The sequence below is a fragment of the Lygodium microphyllum genome, chromosome 25 (assembly GCF_053477565.2).
Source record: "Lygodium microphyllum isolate KBCC chromosome 25, Lygodium_microphyllum_v1.1.10, whole genome shotgun sequence".
In the NCBI taxonomy this organism is placed as follows: domain Eukaryota; kingdom Viridiplantae; phylum Streptophyta; class Polypodiopsida; order Schizaeales; family Lygodiaceae; genus Lygodium; species Lygodium microphyllum.
The window spans coordinates 121,079,689-121,101,125 of NC_141159.1; the positions used below are offsets into that span (position 1 = coordinate 121,079,689).

The 21,437-nt window shown below is 40.9% G+C and overlaps 1 protein-coding gene across 1 annotated transcript in view; it reads left to right on the forward strand.

The window, feature by feature from the left end:
• EMB2763 (ribonuclease II family protein) overlaps positions 1-21,437 on the forward strand; it is a 148,799-nt gene that overhangs the window by 125,023 nt on the left and 2,339 nt on the right. Inside the window, exons 18-19 of the mRNA XM_087666468.1 lie at positions 5,282-5,393; positions 5,522-5,642. Of these exons, the coding sequence (XP_087522594.1) occupies positions 5,282-5,393; positions 5,522-5,642 (233 nt within the window). The remainder of the gene's footprint in view (positions 1-5,281; positions 5,394-5,521; positions 5,643-21,437) is intronic.

Genomic DNA, 21,437 nt, shown 5'->3' on the forward strand with positions numbered 1-21,437 from the left:
TAACAGTAATGAATTGAACAATGCTGAACAATGAGATAGAGTGAGAGAGTCGACGGATAGGTGTGTACTAGTGTGGTACATACAAAGAATAAAAGAATGTATTTATACGTAGGGTTCGATACACTTATACCCACTAGGGTGAGTTCACATATGTGAAGTAATATATACACGGGAGAGTGTAAAGGCCCTTTACACCCAATGAGACTCCTGCCATCTCTCCCACTTGGTGATTGCCGCAGTACTTGCGTTTTTGTTGTGTAGTAGGCTGTCTACATTAGTAAACACCTCTCATGTTGTTGCCTCAGTTCCCTGGCACTGGTGATTAGCGTCTGGTGTTTCTTGCAGTCTGACACTCCGATTGATGGTCACAACACTTGGGATCCGTCTCCGGTGGACGTCACTCTCCAACATTGCATTGCTCTGCCCTTAGGCATTCTGTACACTTACATTCATTTACAACATTCATTCAATTCATAGTTTCTTTTCTCTGGAGTTTTGAGTTTTTGCGTTTAGAGTTTGATTTGTTGCTTATCTTTGTATGAGTCTTTGTGTTTCAGTCTTGGTCGTACATACTTTGTTTCCTTAGTGCAAACCCTAACATATCTTCACATTTGCCCTTTGGTTTGCTTGGGCATTGGCCTTCAATCTACTCCTTGGATGACAAATTTCACCTCAAACTTAATGTTGGCTGGCTGGCCCCTTGAAATGTTCTGAAATCCCTATATTTCAGCTGCTGAATTTCAAGTACTAGGCTCTCATTTTTTAGCACTCTTTCTAGGGTGGCTGGTAGATCCTGATTTTTGTTATAAATTAGGGTTTTGCAATAGTTTTTCAATTGCACTCTCTTGGGACTAAATTTGATAGAGATCTCTTGAGGAAAGCTATGAATTGGTTGAGAGAATGGAGAGGAAGCTAGAGAAAGAGAAATTTCTGAGTTTCATTGCCAAAATTGGCTGAAATTCAATGCTGCCCTGTTGTGAATGGCTGATTTATTGCAGCCCACCATGAACGAGAGCCTTGTATGCAGTCACTTGCCCTTGTGGATCCCAAACTTGTTGTCACTTGCTTATAGACTACATGGGCTGTCACTTGTCTCCAATGGCTATTTGAACAGCTAAGGGCTACTCTTTGACAACCTCCAATAGCTACGCTGATCTCACCAATGGGTGGAAAATTGTAGTAGCAGCTCTCTCTCTTCGTCTCCCAATCTCCGTCATGTTGGAATGAGGCTCCAACACTCTTTAATAGTCTTTTCCTCACTTGCATGGGCAAGTTTTGTGAAGTGGTAGACTTCTAATTGCATTTTTCAGTAATTTTCAGCCCAATTAAATTACATTTTAAAATATTAATTCTGAAAATTAATTTGATTATTAATCTTGCTAAGAAAATGAATATACCAACCAACAATTATATTATCTAGGCCAATTTGCCATCCAAGCAATCTTGAGTATTTATTAGTTCCTAAACGAGTATTAATTAATTAATTCATTGCTAGTTCCTAATGTCACTCCATTGACATTAATGGCTAGTAACATTTTCTTGGCCAAAATCTGACACCAAGTAACACCTAATACTTGCTAGGAAAACTTAATAGAACTTTCACCTTTGATATCGACCCACTGATATCTTGGGGTCCTTGGCCTATTATTGTGAAATAACTAACTTGCACATCATGTGTAACTCACATTTGCACATTTGATTACAAAATTAAATGCTAAGCAAAATGTCAAAATTTCATGTCCTTGTGACATGCCTCCCCCTTAAATCCTTGCAATCACTCTTGATTGCATTATAATTTGTCAAAAGCATCCGTTGCCTCTACTGAAAATACATATTGGCAACATAGTCAAACAATTTATGCATCTATCGCTTAACCATGCTCATGCCCTCTACATGTGAAATTCCTCCCACTCAAACCAATTACGATCCACACACATGAATCATAATCATTGTTAGAATCATAAGGGATGCATCTCTATACCAAAATCCATTATTGCTCTAATCACTGAGGCATTGCAATGTATGAATTGAGTATAAATAACACCTCATAGCAATGATGTACCACATGATGGTCATATAAAGTATACATTAGCTGCAAACTATATGTAACTCATGCAAATATATTTCTCTTGCATCACCCGCAATCGTACATTGCATACCATCCATGTATTCCACACATGCCTTGCAAATGTATATCACATCCAAATGTACATTCCATGTATTCCATACATGTCAATAGCCTTGCAAATGTATAGTTTCAAAGGCCTAGATGCAAACCATACACATTTGTATATCAACTTGCAGTGACTAGCACATTGAATTGTGATCCCAATGGCAAAAATTCTGTCAGCATATGGTATCCTAGATACAAACTAAGTACATTCAAGATCCACTACATAGTTGAGCTGTCCAGTTCTAGGGGAGTGGAGGCACAACCTCCCCCTTGAACATTAGGCAATGCTTTGGACCTTCTATGTTATGTTGAACCTGAAAGAGTCGAATTCAAAATTGTCTGTGACTGAAACACATCAAGGTAAAGTGCAACATTGAGGATAATTTGCCAAGTCACCCTCCTTCATCTATTCGCATCTGTAAAAAGGCAAAAGAATCTTGAAACTTCAAGAAGAAGCACATGGAAAGTTTACCTCTAAGTCTTTATGACCGAAAGCTTGCACTAGGTTCTAGACATTTTTTCTCTAGATCACACAAATCCTTGGAACTTTCATATTGTTGTTAAAAATGGTACATGGGATGCATTTTCCTCATCATGACTGGTACTATATGAAGGATTTGCATAACCAACATTAACACCATGAGTCCCAAACACAGTGAGCTACATATATGCATTGCCAAACTTGCCACTTTGTGCCCTAGCATTATGCCAACATTGCTATACATTGGGTTTATAATTCCACTTGCCATACCTAGATACATTGGCTCTTGTATACCATGTATAGGTGGTTGCATACCAAATAAATTTAATCCTCGCATCTCCATGACTGAGCATTATCAATCATCGCTTGGAAAATTGAATTATCACCGAGGTATGCCAGGTGACCCACATTAGCATGCATGCTTTGTTGTTCAAAAAGCATTGGATTGGCACTTCCAAGTTGGCATTGCATATGCATGAATTGCCCCACTAGCATCATTTGCTTATACTCACTACCCATATTTGGAATATCATGTTGTTGCATTGGCTCTTCCTTTGGTGCATCTTGCTGTTATGAAGCCCTTGAAGATGATTTTCTTTTCTTGCATTTTGCTACCCTTCTTTAAGGAGTTCAAGAAGCACATGAGTTAAGGATCTTGTGCCAATTACACAAGCATTTCAGCTGCTATCCTTTTAAAATGGTCATCAAATTCTTCTCTCTCTTGTAGGTCATCACCTTCAAGAGACCTAGAAGGACCCGCATTTTGGTCTAAACCAATATTATTAGCTTGCTGCCCATGCTGTGTGCCTTGTCTAAGATCGGGCATTGCATTTCTCCCAACACTTTGAATTTCTGAGATTGAGAGGCATCATCCCTACTTGATCCCATCTCACTATTTGAAGACATTCTTGTTGTAATGTTGAGTTGAATACAATTTTAGGACTAGAGCAAAGCTTTTGATCTTCAATCGGGTGCCTTGGGCCCACCAAGTCAAGGAAATTGATGGTATCTTGGCAATGAAACTATGAAACCCGATTTCCTCCTTGGATAGGGTGGTAAATAACCTGATTTAACACTAATTATAGCAAGTATAAGATTCACATAAACTGAAGATGTAAATGTTACCACTTAATCTTGGATATTGGATAGCTGGTTTGCCCCAAAATTGGCGCCTCTTGTGGTATTTATTTAACTTGTATTGCTAAAGGTTGAAGTACCCGAGATCCAGCTTGATCTCCTTCAATCTTCAATACATCTTGCTGGCTATAGCAACCAACAAGCCTTCGAGCTAATTTGCCTCTTGGTTTTGTTTGGGGATTAACCTTCAATTTGCTCCTTGGATGTCAAATTCTACTCTAAACTTAATGTTGGCTGGGCAGTGGGTGGCCTCTTGAAATTCTTTGAAATCCCCATATTTCAGCTGCTGAATTTCAAGTACTAGGCTCCCATTTTTGAGCACTCTTCTTAGGGTGGCCGGTAACCCCTAATTTTGGCTGTAAATTAGGGTTTAGCAGCAGAAATTCTTCAATTGCACCCTTTTGGGACTGAATTTGGCTGAGATCTCTCGAGGGAAGTTGTGAATTGGTTGAAAGAATGGAGAGGAAGGTAGAGAGAGAAATTTTAGAGTTTTATCGTCAAAATTGGTTGACATTCAATGCTGCCCTGCTGTAAATGGCTGATTTATTGCAGCCCACCATGAACAAGACTCACATGCAATCACCTGCCCTTGTGGGCCCCAAACATGCTGTCACATGCTTGTAGACAGCCTATAGAGACTGTCATCTGCCTCCAGTCGCCTCCTGAAGAGCTGAGGGCAACTCTTTGATAGTCTTGAATGGCTAGGCTAATCGGCAATGAATGGAAAATTGTAGCAGCAACTCTCTGTCTTCCTCTGCCAATCTCCACCATGCTGGAATGAGGTTTCAATAGCCTTTAATAGCCTTTCGTGCACTTGCATGGGCAAGTCTTGCCAAGTGGTAATCTTCTTATTTCAATTTCCAGCAATTTTCAGAATTTTAATAAGAAAGGCCTCAACGACAAACATCACTAAGGTAAAATATAGTACACCGACTTTATGTTGGTTGCTACTTGCACTGGTGCCCAAAAGGTAGTGCTTTGCATTGACAACATCTTCTCATAACATAAGATGTGGCATGTACAGAGAGTTTGAAGCATACGAATATCAGTAGATCCTCCAAGAAGGCTCAAATGGACATAGTGTTCTAACAAGCAAGTGGCTGCTAAAAGCTTTGACTTTCCATGCGAGGACGCAAGAGCCCCACGGTCTAACACTACGTCTTTCTGACTTGTGTGGTTGGGGAGCTACCTTCTGGGCTCTTTGTCATACTTGTATAGTCTAAAGTTGAAACTTAGCAAATGTGAATAATGCAAATGCAAATGCAAATGCAAAAAAAAAAGAAAAAAATATCAGCTTACTTTTTGTTGTCAGCCTTTCTGACCTTCAAAGTTGTAGGGACTTGGGAGTACAATACATCGCATAATCTAATATTTCATACAAAGTGTTGGGCTAGAGTGCGCTGATGATATTATTGATCTCTTTGAACTTCTAATTGGAAGGTTGCTGTCTCATATAGAAGTATTAAGGTCTAGGTTGAATGCATCTACAGGTATGTACCAGGTTCGGGAAGCGAATCAGATGATCGAAGAGTTTATGCTTGCTGCAAATGTGTCAGTTGCAGAGAAGATCCTGAAACATTTCCCTCTTTGTTCCCTACTAAGGTGTTGAGAGAAATCAACTCGAATGTTTAATCATAGCTTTGAAAACATTGTCATTTATGAACATAATCTGGTGTTTAAGATAGGTGTATGCTGCTAGTATTGATGTTTGGTGGGTGTGATTCTATCAGACGACATCCTATACCAACTCCAAAAATGTTTGAGCCTTTACTTCGAACTGCTGCTGCAGTGGGCGTGAAACTTGATATAACTTCTTCAAAGACTCTGGCAGATACCCTTGACAATGCAGTGGTATGTTGAATAGTGAGAAAGTTAGGAAGGGCTTTCAGTTCCAATCCTTTGAAACTAATGTAGTTTTAATGTGAGGATTTTGAAAACCCAAACCTTGTAATAAAGCAGCAACAATTTGTAGTAACCAATGGCTATTTCTTTTGTGAAGCCCCAAAAACAAATTATCTTCAACTGATACGTTTCTTTAATGCCATTGCATCTTTTTATAAAGCTTTATATATGTGTGTTTTCTGTCAAAAGAAGCAACTTATTGCCAATTGAGGTGTTTCTGTACTCAAGTGTCATTGCATGTTCTTATAAAGCCAGCAAACGTTCTTTCACAGTTCCAGAGTAACTGTTGTAAGTCCATGGATTTGAAATATGCAGCAGCTATAAACAGCGCATGAATCCAGTCCATTTGCACAAATGCTCTTCCACCTGCCCTTTACTGACATTCCTTTAAACTTACAATAAACTTATGTAGATTGTCTGATGTTGTAGACTGAAGAATCTTATCTTACTGCTTTTGTTGTAAGCTCTACAGGCAGTTGCCTTGACACCTTGTGACTTATTGCTCATCCAAGTCTGGGCCATGATTTGGGTAAGGAATTTCATGGGCATCCACATTCATAGTAATGCATGATTGCCCACCCATTTCTATGGCTGTGCAATCACACACTCGTCCACACCTTAGGGATTGTTTCTGAATATCAACTTTGTGGGTTGCATTGTCTATTTCTTGGCCAAGCTCTTTACATAAGGATAATTGCAGGATTAATGACAAAAAAAAATATTGATAGACACACAGGAAAATATTTAAGAAACAGTGTTATATAAGACTTCTGGTAGCCTTTTTATCCATTCGGGAATGGATACCAATTTTTAGAGGAATTGTAAGGATGAGCAAAAACTACTTGGTGTTGACTAGTCCATTCAGTGAGAGGAGCTCGAATGCTAAATTCAAGGGGTCAACAAGAGGTATAGAGAGGATGACATCTACTTTTCTTTTTTCCCATGAAGCAAAAATTACAATAAAATGAAACCTCAGTGATAATCGCTACCTACTAAGGTAATCTACAAAGTACAGAATCTCTCTAGAGTGATGTAGAGGAAAAGTATATGAGACAAAAGCTCCTTGGCTCTCTGCGTAGGGAGATGTGATGTACATTGCTAGTAGAATCACCAATCTGGTGGTTTGTAATGCTAAGGTGCTAGATTCTGGAGTACATAAGAATGTGAAACCAGCCTCAATGAAAAGAGGTAGATGCCAACATTGTCATTTGTAAGTCAGCACTTGAGTAAATCAAAAACCGACAACACAAGGGAACTAGATTCCTGTTGGACAGTCCGACACCAACACTTGATTAACCTAAACCTTGGTGTCCCTTATATATTTCTTTAATTTATTCTAGATAAATGAAGTACACCATATGGTTGAAATATGCTCTATGGTCCCTGCCAAGAACATGCACTATGAGGAAGCTGGTCCCTAAACAGGGTAAGCTGAAGAGTGTCCAAGAGCTCTTCTCCATTGTAGTAGAGAGATCTCAGGCTGTAACTTGCTGCTCCATGACAATCCAAAACAGAGAAATATCTCTAGAATTTTCTCTGTGCCTGCACAAGACATGAGCAATCCCCAGTCTCTATGTAGCGGTCCTGAACATGTGCAAATTAGCACCCTATGCAGATCCAATTAGCAGTGTGCAGTCCGAGATTCTTGCAATTTGCCCAGACTAATGCTCATGCAGCCGGTAGGAGCAAGGATGCATCCAACTAGCCATGACAAGAGAAAACAACCTCTTTTATGTGTGATTTCCAAATCATGAGTTTTCTTGAATCCTTTCTGGGAAAAGTAAAGATGAATCCTTGTAGCAAACACAACTTTTCAATCTTTGTAATTTGTAAAAAATATTCCTCTCTCTTCTCTCTCCTCCATGGAGTTCCATCTGCCTTAGCTGCTGATCTCCACTCGCAAGCTCCTCCACCCAATAGTGGTATCAGAGCATGGTTATTGGTTGCTGCCATCAACAATGCCTCAGCCAAAGATCTGTCCTTAGCTCATGAGGCTTCAGGTGCTGCTGAAGAAGAAGAAACCACCTACCTGCCTAGGCCTACATGTGTTGCCTTTTGCCTGTGGAGCTATAACCTGCTGTGTGGCTCTCAGCTCAGCAGTGTGTGTCTCCTGCAATACGACCTGATTGCCCATATCATCATGTCTGCCTGCCATGTCAAAATTGCTGTGCATCACATTCACATCTCACCGTTGGGTGCCATCCGCATGTGGAAAGGTGGCCCATTGTTTCCTGGCTCCATAGTCTCAGCCAGCAACACGTTTATATGTGTTGGGTCACATGTTGACATGCAATCTTCTCTTCTCTAAGAGCTTCCTCTCAGCTTATAGCTGCTGCCTTTACTGATGCCATTCAGCTTTGAGCTTGGCCATATCTGCTGCTCTGGACAACTGTCAACCAGCAGTTACTTGTCCCTACTTCACTGAGTTATGGGCCTGCTGCCATCATTGTCATAAATGCTGGATACAAATAGAAGGAAATTTGGCTGGAAATGATGAGGGCTGCAGATGGCCAAAGTGAGGAGGGACCAGCTATGAATAGCTGAAGTCCCCATATCTGGCCGACCTGCATAAATAGGCCATAAATATGGTTGACCAGGTGAAATGAACCACAGGACTGCAATAAATGCAGTCCGACTACATTTGTAAATGCCATAAATAATGTCATGGCATGTGGGACAGTGCGTGACAGGTAGAAGGTGTAGACCGACTGTCAAACATAGAAATAGGGCCTAAAATAGGAGAAATGCTTGCTAAAATGCTAGAGCTCCCATGTCTCCATTAGACCGTGATAGGAGCTCACAACTAGGAGATGGCAGACTGAGAACGCTAAAAGTGACAGGCTAACAATGGCTGCCCTCACACTTGGCAGATTATTATTCTACAGGTTGCTGATTGGCACACTTGGTCTTTGGCATACTCCTCTGTTGCTATTGCCATCATCATTCTTAGTCTAATCTGGTGCCCTCATTGACGTCTTGGGCTGTGTGCAAGGATTGATCAGTCCACACTGTTGTCTTCAGCATTCATCTTTAGTTAGTGTAGATTTCTTCCCTCTTCTTGCTGTCTCTTTCTCTCCATTCTCTCTATATTCGTGTCCTTTTGTTGCACATTGTGAGGAAATGGATTGAAGCTCCTAGAGTCCCACCTCACATATGTCAGCAAACCATTCGAACCACTCCTCATGGATGTTGAAGGGCGCCAAATGACTAAGCCCCTATTGCTACGTACTTGAACTCCTTGCCCATGAGTGTACTAATTGCGAGTGTCGTGAGTGTCAATTGCCATTAGCACTCTATAGAGCTCCGCAAGAATGATCTCCTTGTCAACCTCTTGATGCACACTTGAAAGATTGTTGCCCATCAACTTGAAGGTATCCACATTCACCTATGCAATGCACTTAAAGATTGCAAATACTATATTTTAAAGCATGAAGTTGGAAACAAGTTGAAACTTGACTTATCATTTATGGTTAAGTGTTTACCCGCTTTGGATTACTCATACTAAGCAAGGCTCCCATCATGTGTAAGATAGTTCAACAAAATAGACTAGGCACTCTAATTGTTGTGTGCCAAGTCGATTGTGAATTTTCATGTGTATGAGACAATAGGCACTCCAATTTCTCACATGTACTCGAAGAGAAATTGTGGGTGAAGACTCTCATGGCCATAGCTTGAAGGGTCTATAGTTTATAGCATAAAATTTGCCACCAAAAGAGAGACTTTACTTGGTGAAGCCAATGTGGGTCTTGAGGCTAGAAGGCCATAAACTGAGAGGAGAGGGAAGCCCAAGTAAGGAACATATAGGGCCTCAGAAACGAAGCTGGATGGACAGCCAGTCAATAGAGGAAAGGTTCCAACACCACTAATAGGCACTCAAGAGATGTCACTAGTGACGAGACCCTTTAATAAGATTGTTGAAGAAGGCTACTCTACTTAATAAATGTGTAGAAAAACGAACTTGGTGGTAATAGTGCGTGATGAAGGAGAGGTAGATAAAGGCTATGATGTATACCCTTCGCTCTTGGATGAAGACGAGGGTATTTTCTCCAACACTTCTCCTCAGGGTGCAAGGTCTTCCCACAATGAGGATACATGGGATATCCTTGACCCTTTGCCAAATCTATATCAAAGTCAGAAGATGACTCCAACTTCTTCCTCCTCCCTTTGTTCTGCTTGGCTGGTCCTGTACCTGAAGATAAAGTTGCATAAGCATGGCCATGCGCATGGGCTTTGTCTCACTGTGAGGTGCATCCTGCTCAAGTACTAATGGGATTAGCTTCTCCCAAGTGAAGGTATCCCGGCCACGAGAAGTGAGAAGATTGGTGTAGAATACATCATATGTTAATGATGGAAGATGTGAGAGAAGGGTCATAGCTAGGTCCTCCAAAGAAATGTCTGTATCAAGGGATGTGAGCTCATCTTGAATCTCCTTCATCTTGTGGATGTGGTTCCTCATCATAGGGAAATTTGCACGACAGGAAGCTGTCGTAGCTTCAACTCAAGAGATAATTGATGCCTAAATGCCGGGATCGGAAGAGAGGCTAGTCTCCTTCAAACCTCTACAATGATGCAGATACGTCTAATATGCACGAGCATAGAATTTGTACGACTCAAGAAGAGAAAAGAGCGGGCTCTGGCATTTAACTGATCCCATAAAGTTATTGAATCTACGGTCACATCATCATGATGATCCATGGTAGAAGCCTCGGAAGAATATAGTGGTAAAGAGAGATAGGATGGTGGTCGGGCTGAATCGTTCCAAACCACACGATTTCCCAAAGCATACACATCATCCATATCTGTCCTTCAAGAAATACTTGCTAGAAAACAAAGAAGATGCTGCCACTGGGATGTTCTCCACCTGTACGGGGTCCATTGAGTTGCAAGTCAACAAATGATGTATCTGTAGCAGTGTAAATGGGGAGTATCCAAGGTAAGAGAGATGACTTGATACTGACTTGAGAGGGGGAGCAGTAAACGTAGATGAATACAGGTCTTCAACCTGTAAATGCAGCCAATCTAGGGGATGGTAAGAGACTAGGAGTGCCCAGAAGTGCAATGCCTGCAGTAAACACAGATCTGCCCTGCATCAGGCCTAACAAAGAGACCGCCCAGCACCAAGAAGAAGTTGCCTTGGTTAGAAAAGACCAGCCAGTCTGAAACGGAGCAGAGAAAGAGGTCTCTCTGCCTGTAAATAGACTGCCCAGAGAGAGCAGGTGCTGCCCAGCTTGTAGAAGGTTGCCAGGTGCAGATAGTAGCAGCCAGAGAGAGAGAGTGTTGCTTGTAGGAAAATGCAGGCCAGAGACAGCTGCCTGCACTGAAATGTAGGCCTGTATCTGCTGTAATCATGCCGCCCAGGCTGGTTAGTGGCAGCCCAGTCTATCTGACACTGCCCAGTTCAATAACGCAAATTTGCCCTTGTAAATGCAGTAGTAAAGGGCTGGAAACAAGCAACCCTGCCCTATTTGTTATATGAAAGAGTAGGATTGGAGCAACAAAGAGTGAGTAGTCAGCTCATCCCCTTTCTTTCATTATTTCCTATCGTAACTAGTAGAGCAGAATAGTTACAACTAGGTCATCTAGCCAATGTACTAACTGTGGTTAAGACAGAGACCACTGACTTATTAAATGTCCCACACTTGCTATGTACAGCTGAACATATAGTTAAACTGTCGGTCACACACACAGACAGATAGATAGAGCTTGAAGTCTTAACATTCCCCCTCAAGCTCAAGATAACACTTGTACACGAAGTAGCTGTCGGAATTGACTGAACTTATCTTTACCTAAAGACTTGGTAAAAATATTTGCTACCTGCTCATCTGTCTTCACATGCATAAGATCCACTTTGCCTGCAAGAACCTTCTCACGGATGAAATGGGTAGTGTACCTCAATATGCTTAATTTTGGCATGGTAAAGGGGGTTTGTTGCTAGAAGTACACTACTAAGATTGTCACAAAATAAAGTCACTGGAGCATCCACCTGCACATCCAAATCAGCCATCTACTTAAGCAACCATGCAATTTCACAGGTTGTCAAAGCAGCACCTCTGTACTTTGCCTCAATACTAGGCAATGTAATAGTTGGTTGCTTCTTGCTACTCCAACTGATCATTCCACTTCCAAAGCTAAAGGCATAACCACTCATAGACCTGCGATCATATGAGCATCCTGCCCAATCTGCATCAATGTAATCAATGAGTTTTAGGGCGTTATCCTTCTCATAGAATAGCCCATGATCTACTGTGAACATTACATACCGCATAATCTGTCTAACAACATCCAAGTGTGGCTTTATGGGCTTTTGCATGAACTGACTTATGAGCCCAATAACATAACTCAAATCAGGTCTTGCGATGGTCAAGTAGATCAAGCTTCCAACCATCTGCCTATACATAGTGACATCATCAATTTCAGCTCCAGTGTTTATGTCTAGCTTAACATTCTGATCCAAAGGTATATCAAGTGGTTTACATTCAACCATGCCATATTTTTTCAGCATTTTCATGGCATAGTGTTTTTGCATGAGCCATAAACCATTATCTACCTTTATCACCTCAATACCCAATAAGAATTTCAGCTCACCTAAATCCTTCATATCAAATTCAGATTTCAGCATACTCATGACATTCTGTATTCCAAAGCCATCATCACCTGTGATTATTAGATCATCCACATAAATAACCAACACTACCAATCCTCTGTCTGTCTTTTTTGTGAACAAACTATGATCAGCCTTGCCAACCATGAAACCCAAACTCTGCAAGTAACTACTGATCCTTGCATGCCCATACAAAGCTTGTTTCAGCCCATACAAAGCTTTTTTCAGATTATAGACATAGTGTGAAAACTTAGGGTGTGCATACCCTTCAGGCTGATCCATGTAAACATCCTCTTCTAAGTCACCATTGAGGAAAGCATTCTTAACATCCATCTGTTGCAATTTTTAGCCTTATGTAGCAGCCAATGCAATCACTGTTCGTATGGTTGCCATCTTGGCAAAAGGGCTGAAAATTTCTTCATAGTCTAGACCATACTGCTGAGCATATCCCTTGGCAGCCAGCCTTGCTTTGTACCTCTCTACACTGCCATCCAACTTGCATTTAATCTTATAAACCCATTTGCAGCCAATGGTCTTTTTTCCATCTAGTAGTGGAACAAGATTCCAAGTGCTATTTTCAGCCAAGGTAGCCATGTTCTCATCCATGGTTGTGCACCAATTCTTATCCATTACTGCTTCACCATAAGTGGCAGGTTCTTTAATCTCCATAACCTTCGCCATATAAGCATAATGCTTTGCAAAGTAACCACTGTAAGTCAATCTATCCACAGGATACCTAACCCTCTGCAAGCGTCTGAGTTGTGGTGCACTACTAGATTTCCCTCTCTCATGAGGTGGAATGTACCTGCTCTGCCGAGTACTAAGCGTATACACAATAGGAATACCAAGTTCACTATCAAGACTATCAGCCGAGTCATAGCGTGAAGTCATCATGCCAGGTGTATCATCAAAGTTTTTTTCTTTCCCTTTGCTGTCCATCATGTCATATCTCCCCCGCAGTGGACGATAAGCCAAAACTCCACAATCTCCCTGTCCATGGAGATACAGGGGATGATACATTCATAACACTAGGACTTGTCAATGCAGTACTCTGTTGCGAACCAACTGTAGAAGCATGTGCAGAAGGCATGCCAAATGGTACTGCTGTAGGTGATGCATACCAAGTAGCCATCTCATCAAATATAATATCCCTGCTCACAAGTGTTTCCTGAGTAGAGAAATCAAAACATTTATATGCCTTCTTTTCTCGCACATAACCCATAAAGACACACTTATGTGCTTTCGGATTCAACTTCCTTATCTTTTCATCAGGAATATACACATAAGCAATACAACCAAATACTTTCATATGACTAACATCAGGTTTGTAGCCATACAACTTCTGAAAGGATGTCACATAAAAAATGCTTGCAGTGGAAGCCCTGTTCAAAATGTATATGACTGTCATAATAGCCTCAGCCCAATAGTAAAGTGGCATATTATTCTCATTCATTATAGCACAAGCAACTTCCATCAATACCCTATTTCTCCGTTCACCTACTCCATTCTGCTGTGGAGTGTAGCTACATGTAAGCTGCCTACGAATACAATTTTCAGTTTAAAAAAATGTTAAACTCATGTGATACATACTCCCCATCGTTGTCGGATCTCAGACAAGAGATAAAGCAATCAAATTCTTTCTCAACCTACTTCTTGAACTGCTTAAAAACAACAAACACCTCATCCTTTGCTTTTAGTATATAAACCCAAGTATAGTGGCTAAAGTCATCTATGAAGGTTACATAGTATTTAGAGCCTCCCATAGATGCATTATGGGCTGGCCCCCACATATCAGAATGGACCAACCGCAAAGGTCTCATGTTGTTTCGTACATACCTGACAAAAGGCAATCGTGACTGTTTACCAAATTGACAGGTATCACATACATTACCAAGATCCGTGTAGGCAAACTTTGGTACGCCAGTAATAAGCTCTCTCTTTTGTATCAATTGTAGCCGCTGAATATTTACTTGCCTCACTCTCTTATGCCATATTTCTAGGTCTTTGACAGTGTCTGAACCATGAGCAAACATTGTTGATTTCAGCTGTGGTAAAGTGGTATCTAATGTGAACATCCTTCCATGTCTATGACCACGAGCAATCAATTTGCAACCATTACCAAACTCTTCAATGAAGCAATCTTGCTTATTAAAAAGGACCTGCAAATTCTGCCCAGTCATTTGACCCAGAGACAACAAATTCTTTGTAATGGATGGGACATGCAACACATCATGCAGATTCTTATTCTTGCCGTCATGAATCACCAAAGGTACTATGCCTTTGTTCTCAATGCTATGTTGCGTGTCGTCGCCTGTGTATACATTGCCATTCTTGTTAGACATCATATCTGTGAACCAGTCACCATGAGGTGTCATATGATTCGATGCTCCCGAATCAATATACTAAACATAATCTGCATTCGACTTCTTAGCAACCTTGTTCTGCATGTAAGTCATGGCAAACAATCGATCTGCAGAATCATCCTTTGTATGGCTGGACAATGCATAATGTCCATGTTGCTTGCCCTTTTGATTGCCTTGCTTCTTCCAGTAGTCCTTGGCAATGTGTCCATACTTGCCACAGTAATGACAATCCTTATCCTTGTTAGGATTATCAAAGACACACTGTGGCTGCCAGGAGCCTCTGCCCCTAGGGCTAGATTTCTCCCTAGCTCTAAAATTGCCACCTCCTCGTGCATTTGAGCCCTGCTGGGTATTACTGCCACGAGACATATTCTGTGGTGTTCCTCTGCCACGAGTAAATCCCCTACCACGGCTGCCACGACCACGTTGATTCGAGTAAGAAACAACATCCTTGCTCTTAGAGTTGCTAGAACCAATGGCCAATCCCGGTTTGATTTCCTCATGAATGAGCAATGCCACAAGCTCATTAAAATTTGGCATTTCAGTCCACACAGATATGGAAGTATCAAAAGATTTATATTCAGGCCTTAAGCCATTTAATGCAACTGCAACCATGTCTTCATCCTCCACCTGTGTGCCAATGGACGCTAACTGGTCTGCAATGGTCTTGATTTCAGTGACATAGTCCTAAATAGACATTCCTTTTCTCTCCATATTATTGAATTTCTGCTTCAGGTGTATCTTCTTGGCACTTGTGGTAATGCCATAGTATCTGATCAAGGTATTCCATGTATCCTTTGGAGAACTGCAGTTCATAATCTACATTACCATAGAATCCGAAATACATAATGACAACCAATGTAGAACCCTGGGTGCTCTTTCCGTCCAAGCTCTATGAGCTCTTAGCTGATCTGGAGTGAGATTCCTATCAGTCGGCAATTTGGGTTCAGCCTCTGCTCCTGTTACCAAATCTTAATATCCTTTTCCTATTAGGAAGTTCTCCATGCGGAACTTCCAGATGGCATAGTTGTTGTTGTCAAGTTTCTCACCCACTATCTGGGTTATGTTATGTGTTTTGTCTGCATTTGCCACGTTGTAAACACTGCCTGACTTCTTGCAAACCAAGGTTTCTTAATTGATCAATTTCAGCCTTCCAATTCAATGACAGTTTTCAGCAGCAACCAAGTGTTCAGATCAGAGTATTTTAGTCCATAAACATGTCAACTATATCCTAAGTCAAGTGACAATACATCTAGGTATAACAACCTATTTGTATGGATTGCATTTACTGCATACTCTGTATGTAAACACACTAACTGGCAGTGAACAGACAAGCAGTCTGTGAACAGCAACTTGTGCATAACTGGCAGCCTTTTCTCAGCCAAAGCAAGGGTATTTATGCCTTAACATAGCCCACAACATCTCAGACAATTGCCACTACATGCAGGTATCCATACATGTTCATCTGGACACATTGCAGTGCATGTACATCATGTATGGAAGTACATATAATTTTAATATCTATACTGAATGTTGGAACTCAAAGTAATATACTTTAACAATTTAGAGACTTTATACTAGAAGTTTACATATTAAGAGCTTGAGGATAGAGAGGATGGCCAATGGAGAGCTTGAAAGTGGAGGCAAGGTGGAGATATGGCGAAGGAAAGCTTCAGGGAGTGGGGTTAGAGAGCTTGAGGAGAGAGAGTTTGAGAATAGAGAGCTTGAAAGTTGAGCTTGAAATTTGAATTTGAAATTAGAGAGGGAAAGAGAGGGAGAGAGTATATTGCCAGAAGAGAGAGAGAGAGAGAGAGAGAGAGGGTATGTACAAGTGTGTTGTGGAGAGGAAGCCTAAACAACACCTATAAATTACCCCAAAAGTGTGGAGGGTATGTACAAGTGTGTTGTGGAGAGAGAGAGAGAGAGAGAGAGAGAGAGAGAGAGAGAGAGGGTATGTACAAGTGTGTTGTGGAGAGGAAGCCTAAACAACACCTACAAATTACCCCAAAAGTGACCCCAAATGGCCACAAACAGGCACTTGAAACAGTTGGACAGCTTCCATCGGATGCCAATCAGACATGTCGTACTGGATAGGACGAATCGGACGAGTTGACCCGTCCGTCGGATGTGGACAACTAGGGGCATGACTCAAGCCTTACAGGTGCCAAATGGATGTCAGTATGTTTCAACCTTCGAGTGATAACTGTCATACATTCAAATTTCAGATTTCAGCCTGTAATTTCCAGATCTGTAAATGCATTCCGAAACTGAATTTTTAGTCCCTTTTAATCATGCCCAGGTGTACATGGATATTGCATAGACATTTATCAAGCATGCTTGATAGTCATATCCATCATTTCAAAGCATTTGTGGATCAAACGGTACCCTGTATTAGTGCTGGAAATTCCAGGACAGATTTCAGCCTGTCATTATCTTCAAACAATGAGCATTTGACACTCCCAATCCAAGATCAAAAACATAAGAGATAACACATATGCTTTGTCAAGCATCCACCAAGTATAAGCTCTTCAATGATCACTGTCTGTTGAGACTTCAATGTCGCCTATGAGTTACCATACACAACAAGTGTATTCAGCCTGCATTACACAGGTCTGCTGGTCACATTCAGACTGCTTTACATCAGTCTGCTACAGCATACATAATGCTCCATGAGCTCATGCCAATGCTCAACCATTTAGCAAGTAATATGTCATGTTGGATGCATATACATTATATATCAAGGCTGCCTTCAGATCTGTCCAGGTATAGCTGTAGGAACAACAGGCGCAACATCTACAGGCCACGTTTTCTACCCTACTGCTGGTCAATGAGTTGCTGGTCACCTGCAAGCTAATGCTTATTCACTGGAGCCTCTGACGTATGCCTCAAATGTCCCATACGATTGCTCAAATAAGTGGATGATTAGTAGTGGCCAGATCTGCTCACGTTTTTTTCAGGCAAAAATTTGCTGCATTACGTCTGCATACTATTGCTCATACTAACCACAAATGAGCTCAATGATAGGCTCTATCACTTGCCAATGATCCCTCATGCATACATCAACAAGCTCTAACAGGTGTAGGAAATCCAAATTTGATGTATACTTCTCTAATGTTGGCTATGGCTTCTTTTCCCTGCAGCTTCAAACTTTTCCTTCAGGTTCGAGCTTTTTACAATGCCAATGCCAAGCTACGAGCTCTCAGGGATTCCATGGTCCATGGCTTTGATACCATGTTAGATTAAACAGTAGGATTGGAGCAACAGAGAGTGAGTAGTTAGCTCATCCCCTTTCTTTCATTATTTCCTCTCGTAACTAGTAGAGCAGAATAGTTACAACTAGGTCATCTAGCTAATGTACTAACTGTGGTTAAGTCAGAGACCACTGACTTGTTAAATGTCCCACACTTGCTGTGTACAGTTGAACATAGAGTTAGACTGTCGGTCACACATATAGACACATAGACAGAGCTTGAAGTCTTAACGTTGTTTGACTCCAAATGCAAGGCTTGCAGCACATGAGGATGACATTGGGCAAGTTTCATTATGGACAAGACCTTCCTCTTCAAGATCTCCAACTCTCGCGCGTGGCTGTAATATGATGTGAGAGTGCGCAATGGAAAGAGGAATGTGAACATAAAGAGGAGGACGAGACAAAGGAGGAATGCAAGAGAGAGAATGAACAATGTGACTGCAATTGCTGAAGGTACAAGGCTGCAATAGTCAGCCCCAACACATAGCTCTACATGTTAGTGTGGGCGCCAGACAATAGCAAGGGGATGAGAGAATGAGGAGGGCTGGCTGATCACTAAGGATTTTTGATGGATGATGAGAGTGGGAGGAAGGCTACCTATATATAGGAAAAAAGTGGGCATGCCCAAAAAGTAATGCACTAATGTCCCCTCCATCTAAAGTGCCTAAAAAGAACATAAAATGAGAGACATACAATGTCGGAGCTCTTAGTGTCCTCGTTTGACTTAGATTGAGGCTTATAGGTAGGAGATGACTACACAAGACACACGACTACTAACAAATGCCACATGCCCTCTCTGATCTAATAGCACTCGAGCTCTTCTAGCACTGCATTGTGGTCATCCAAGTACACCACATGAGTCAAATATGCAAGCTAGTCTAATGCTCTCTATCATCCATGATGGCCGGGGACCTATAGGCCGGATATACCAAAGTTGCAAAAGCATGGATGGGCTTATGCATCCATTTTTGTCTCCTCTTTGTGATGCTTATAAGGTGTGGATGTTGTATATTTGTAATCATTGTGCAAGCCCGCATCTCCATCAATGTCGCTTTGAAGAAGTGAATGAGAAGGCCCATAGGGGTCCTCTTGAATTACTCATACACAACACTCGATAAAAGAGAGTCATGGCAATCACAATAGCATGGACCTTTTGCCAAAATTGTTCATTGACGCACAAGTGTTGCATGGTTTTGGTCTCCATAGTCTCATGCTCATCCCACTCATTTCATATAGTGGACATCATTGTGTGGTGAAGGAAGGAGTGCATGGTGAAGGAAGGACTGCACTTCATAAGGGCATCTCGAAAATGTCCTTATACTTTTCAAATAGAGCTTTGAAAGCCGAATCCTTTGCTGAATTAGTAGGCTGATTTGAAGTTTCGTTGTTGAGTGAAGCATTTAATGATCACGTGTTTTCTTCATCTCATCAACAATGTGTCACGATTATTTTAGATGTATTATGTGTGATGATCTATCATATTTGAAAAGACCTTTTGATTGATACCCATATTGCTTGGACATTATGTGCTTTGATGGGAGTCTACCAAACAATGAATGATCTTAGGACGATTAAAAGGGACATTATTGAATTAATTAAAAATAGGACGTGAAGAGATACGCCACCCAACAAAGCCATGCATCGTAACTTTCATGTTAGATGAATATGAATGAAGGTATAGAGAAAAAGTTCCCATGCTGTTCAATTTTTGTGCATTCTCTTTGTTATTAATTACACACCAAGGGCCACTTTTCTAGTCAAAGGAATGCTTAATAAATAGTTAAATGCTGCACTCTTTAGCTACTGTACTCTGGAAACCAATAATTAATTGTTTAATCAATGGTAACAATATTGAATTTGGTCATCATAATTTTGAAATTTCTAGTAAGTAGTATCAGAGCATGTATCTATCATGATTGTGGGTAGAGAAGGGTTGTGAAAGAAGAAGAATCATGATTGTGGGTAGAGAAGGGTTGTGAAAGAAGAAGAAGAAGAAGAAGAAGAAGAAGAAGAATTTATGTCAATAAACAAATGAAGAAGAGCCAATCTAGTCTTGATTGTTGCCCATGATAGAAGTGATGCAAAAGAAGGATGATTGATTAGGATCTTCAAAATTTTATTTATTTCAGCAATCAGCATGACGCTCGATTGGCTGTGCAACAAGGAGTAAGACTGTATGAAGGCAGGTGTGAACCATGAAATAAACTCAGTTTAGGTGATACATTTTAACATGTATGATGCGAACTAAAGGCATTGCAATGCAGTTCAAAGGAGGGCGTGTGAAGTTTTCATTTGTCAAATGCTAATAATTTGCCAACAGGGCATCAGCATTTTCACATCAGAAAGCCACGATCAAAGCATGTGATGGTGTCTCATCAAATTTGTTAACATTTAAAGCTGAAAATTAAAATTTAAAAAAAACTTTTTGCAAAAGTCAAAGTGTTGGGCAGCAAGCACTTCAATTGAACTTGGACAACTTTAAAGAAAGCCACACTTAGTCAAATGCCCTGAACTTTAATTTAAACAAGACAGATAAGAAAAATTTCATGAAATTGGCATTTCCAGATCAAATTTTGAAAGCTTTTAGAGACTTAAATTTAATATTTAACAGGATGACCTTGCAGAGCATCTCTCAATCTCCTTGCTGAAAATGAGGGAGAAGTTGGAGACACTAGTGCTACTTGAGAGTAGCAAATTTGATGGTAAAAATTACTTAATTTGGAAGTTCAAGACGAGGAACTTGCTGATGATGGACTTGCAGGATGTTACTATGAAGCTGATGAAGACCACTTGCACGAATATAGAAGTTAGTCTTGAAGGTATTTTCAAAAAGGAGTGACAAACAAGGAAAGGGATAAGGAAGGGAAGATGAAGCAGAAGATAAAGTGTCCAATGATGAGCTTACATCTGCTGCTATCAATCATCCATTAGTGCAAACAGTCAGAAATGTGTGCCTACACCTCAGAAAATGAGATCTAGTGTGTCTGTACGTGATTCTATTATCATGAAGGCAAGTGCCCCCCATCAGGGCCTGCTGCATACTTTGTGTAAACTGTAGTTCAGAAGTGTTGCTATGGCATCGGACAAGTCTGTTGTTCACTTATTGTGCCTAGCTGTGCACACTGCACCAGTCACCTCTCATGACAAGAAGGGACATTTGTGAAAATTTTTGTTCCTAAGTTGGATATGTTGTGATGCCCTTACCTTTCAATTTCATTGCTGCACCACCACCTGCTTAACTGAGTCATGAGAGAATGTGAGCTACCATTGGATTAACCTAGCAGGTCAGAAGTTTGACTGTGATAGTATTTAGGAAAAGCAGACAGGCATTCAGACTCTCAACACAACGGCTTTATCATTTCATAGATGAATCTCTTGGATTAGGGAACAAAACAGTTACACTCTATATGCATAAGGAACCATATAGTACAATCCGTACAGTATGGTTGTCCTAGTATATGTTCCATACAGGATCAATATGATCTATCTCACAATAGTGACCTTTGTAGGGTCCAAAAGTGACCCTTTTT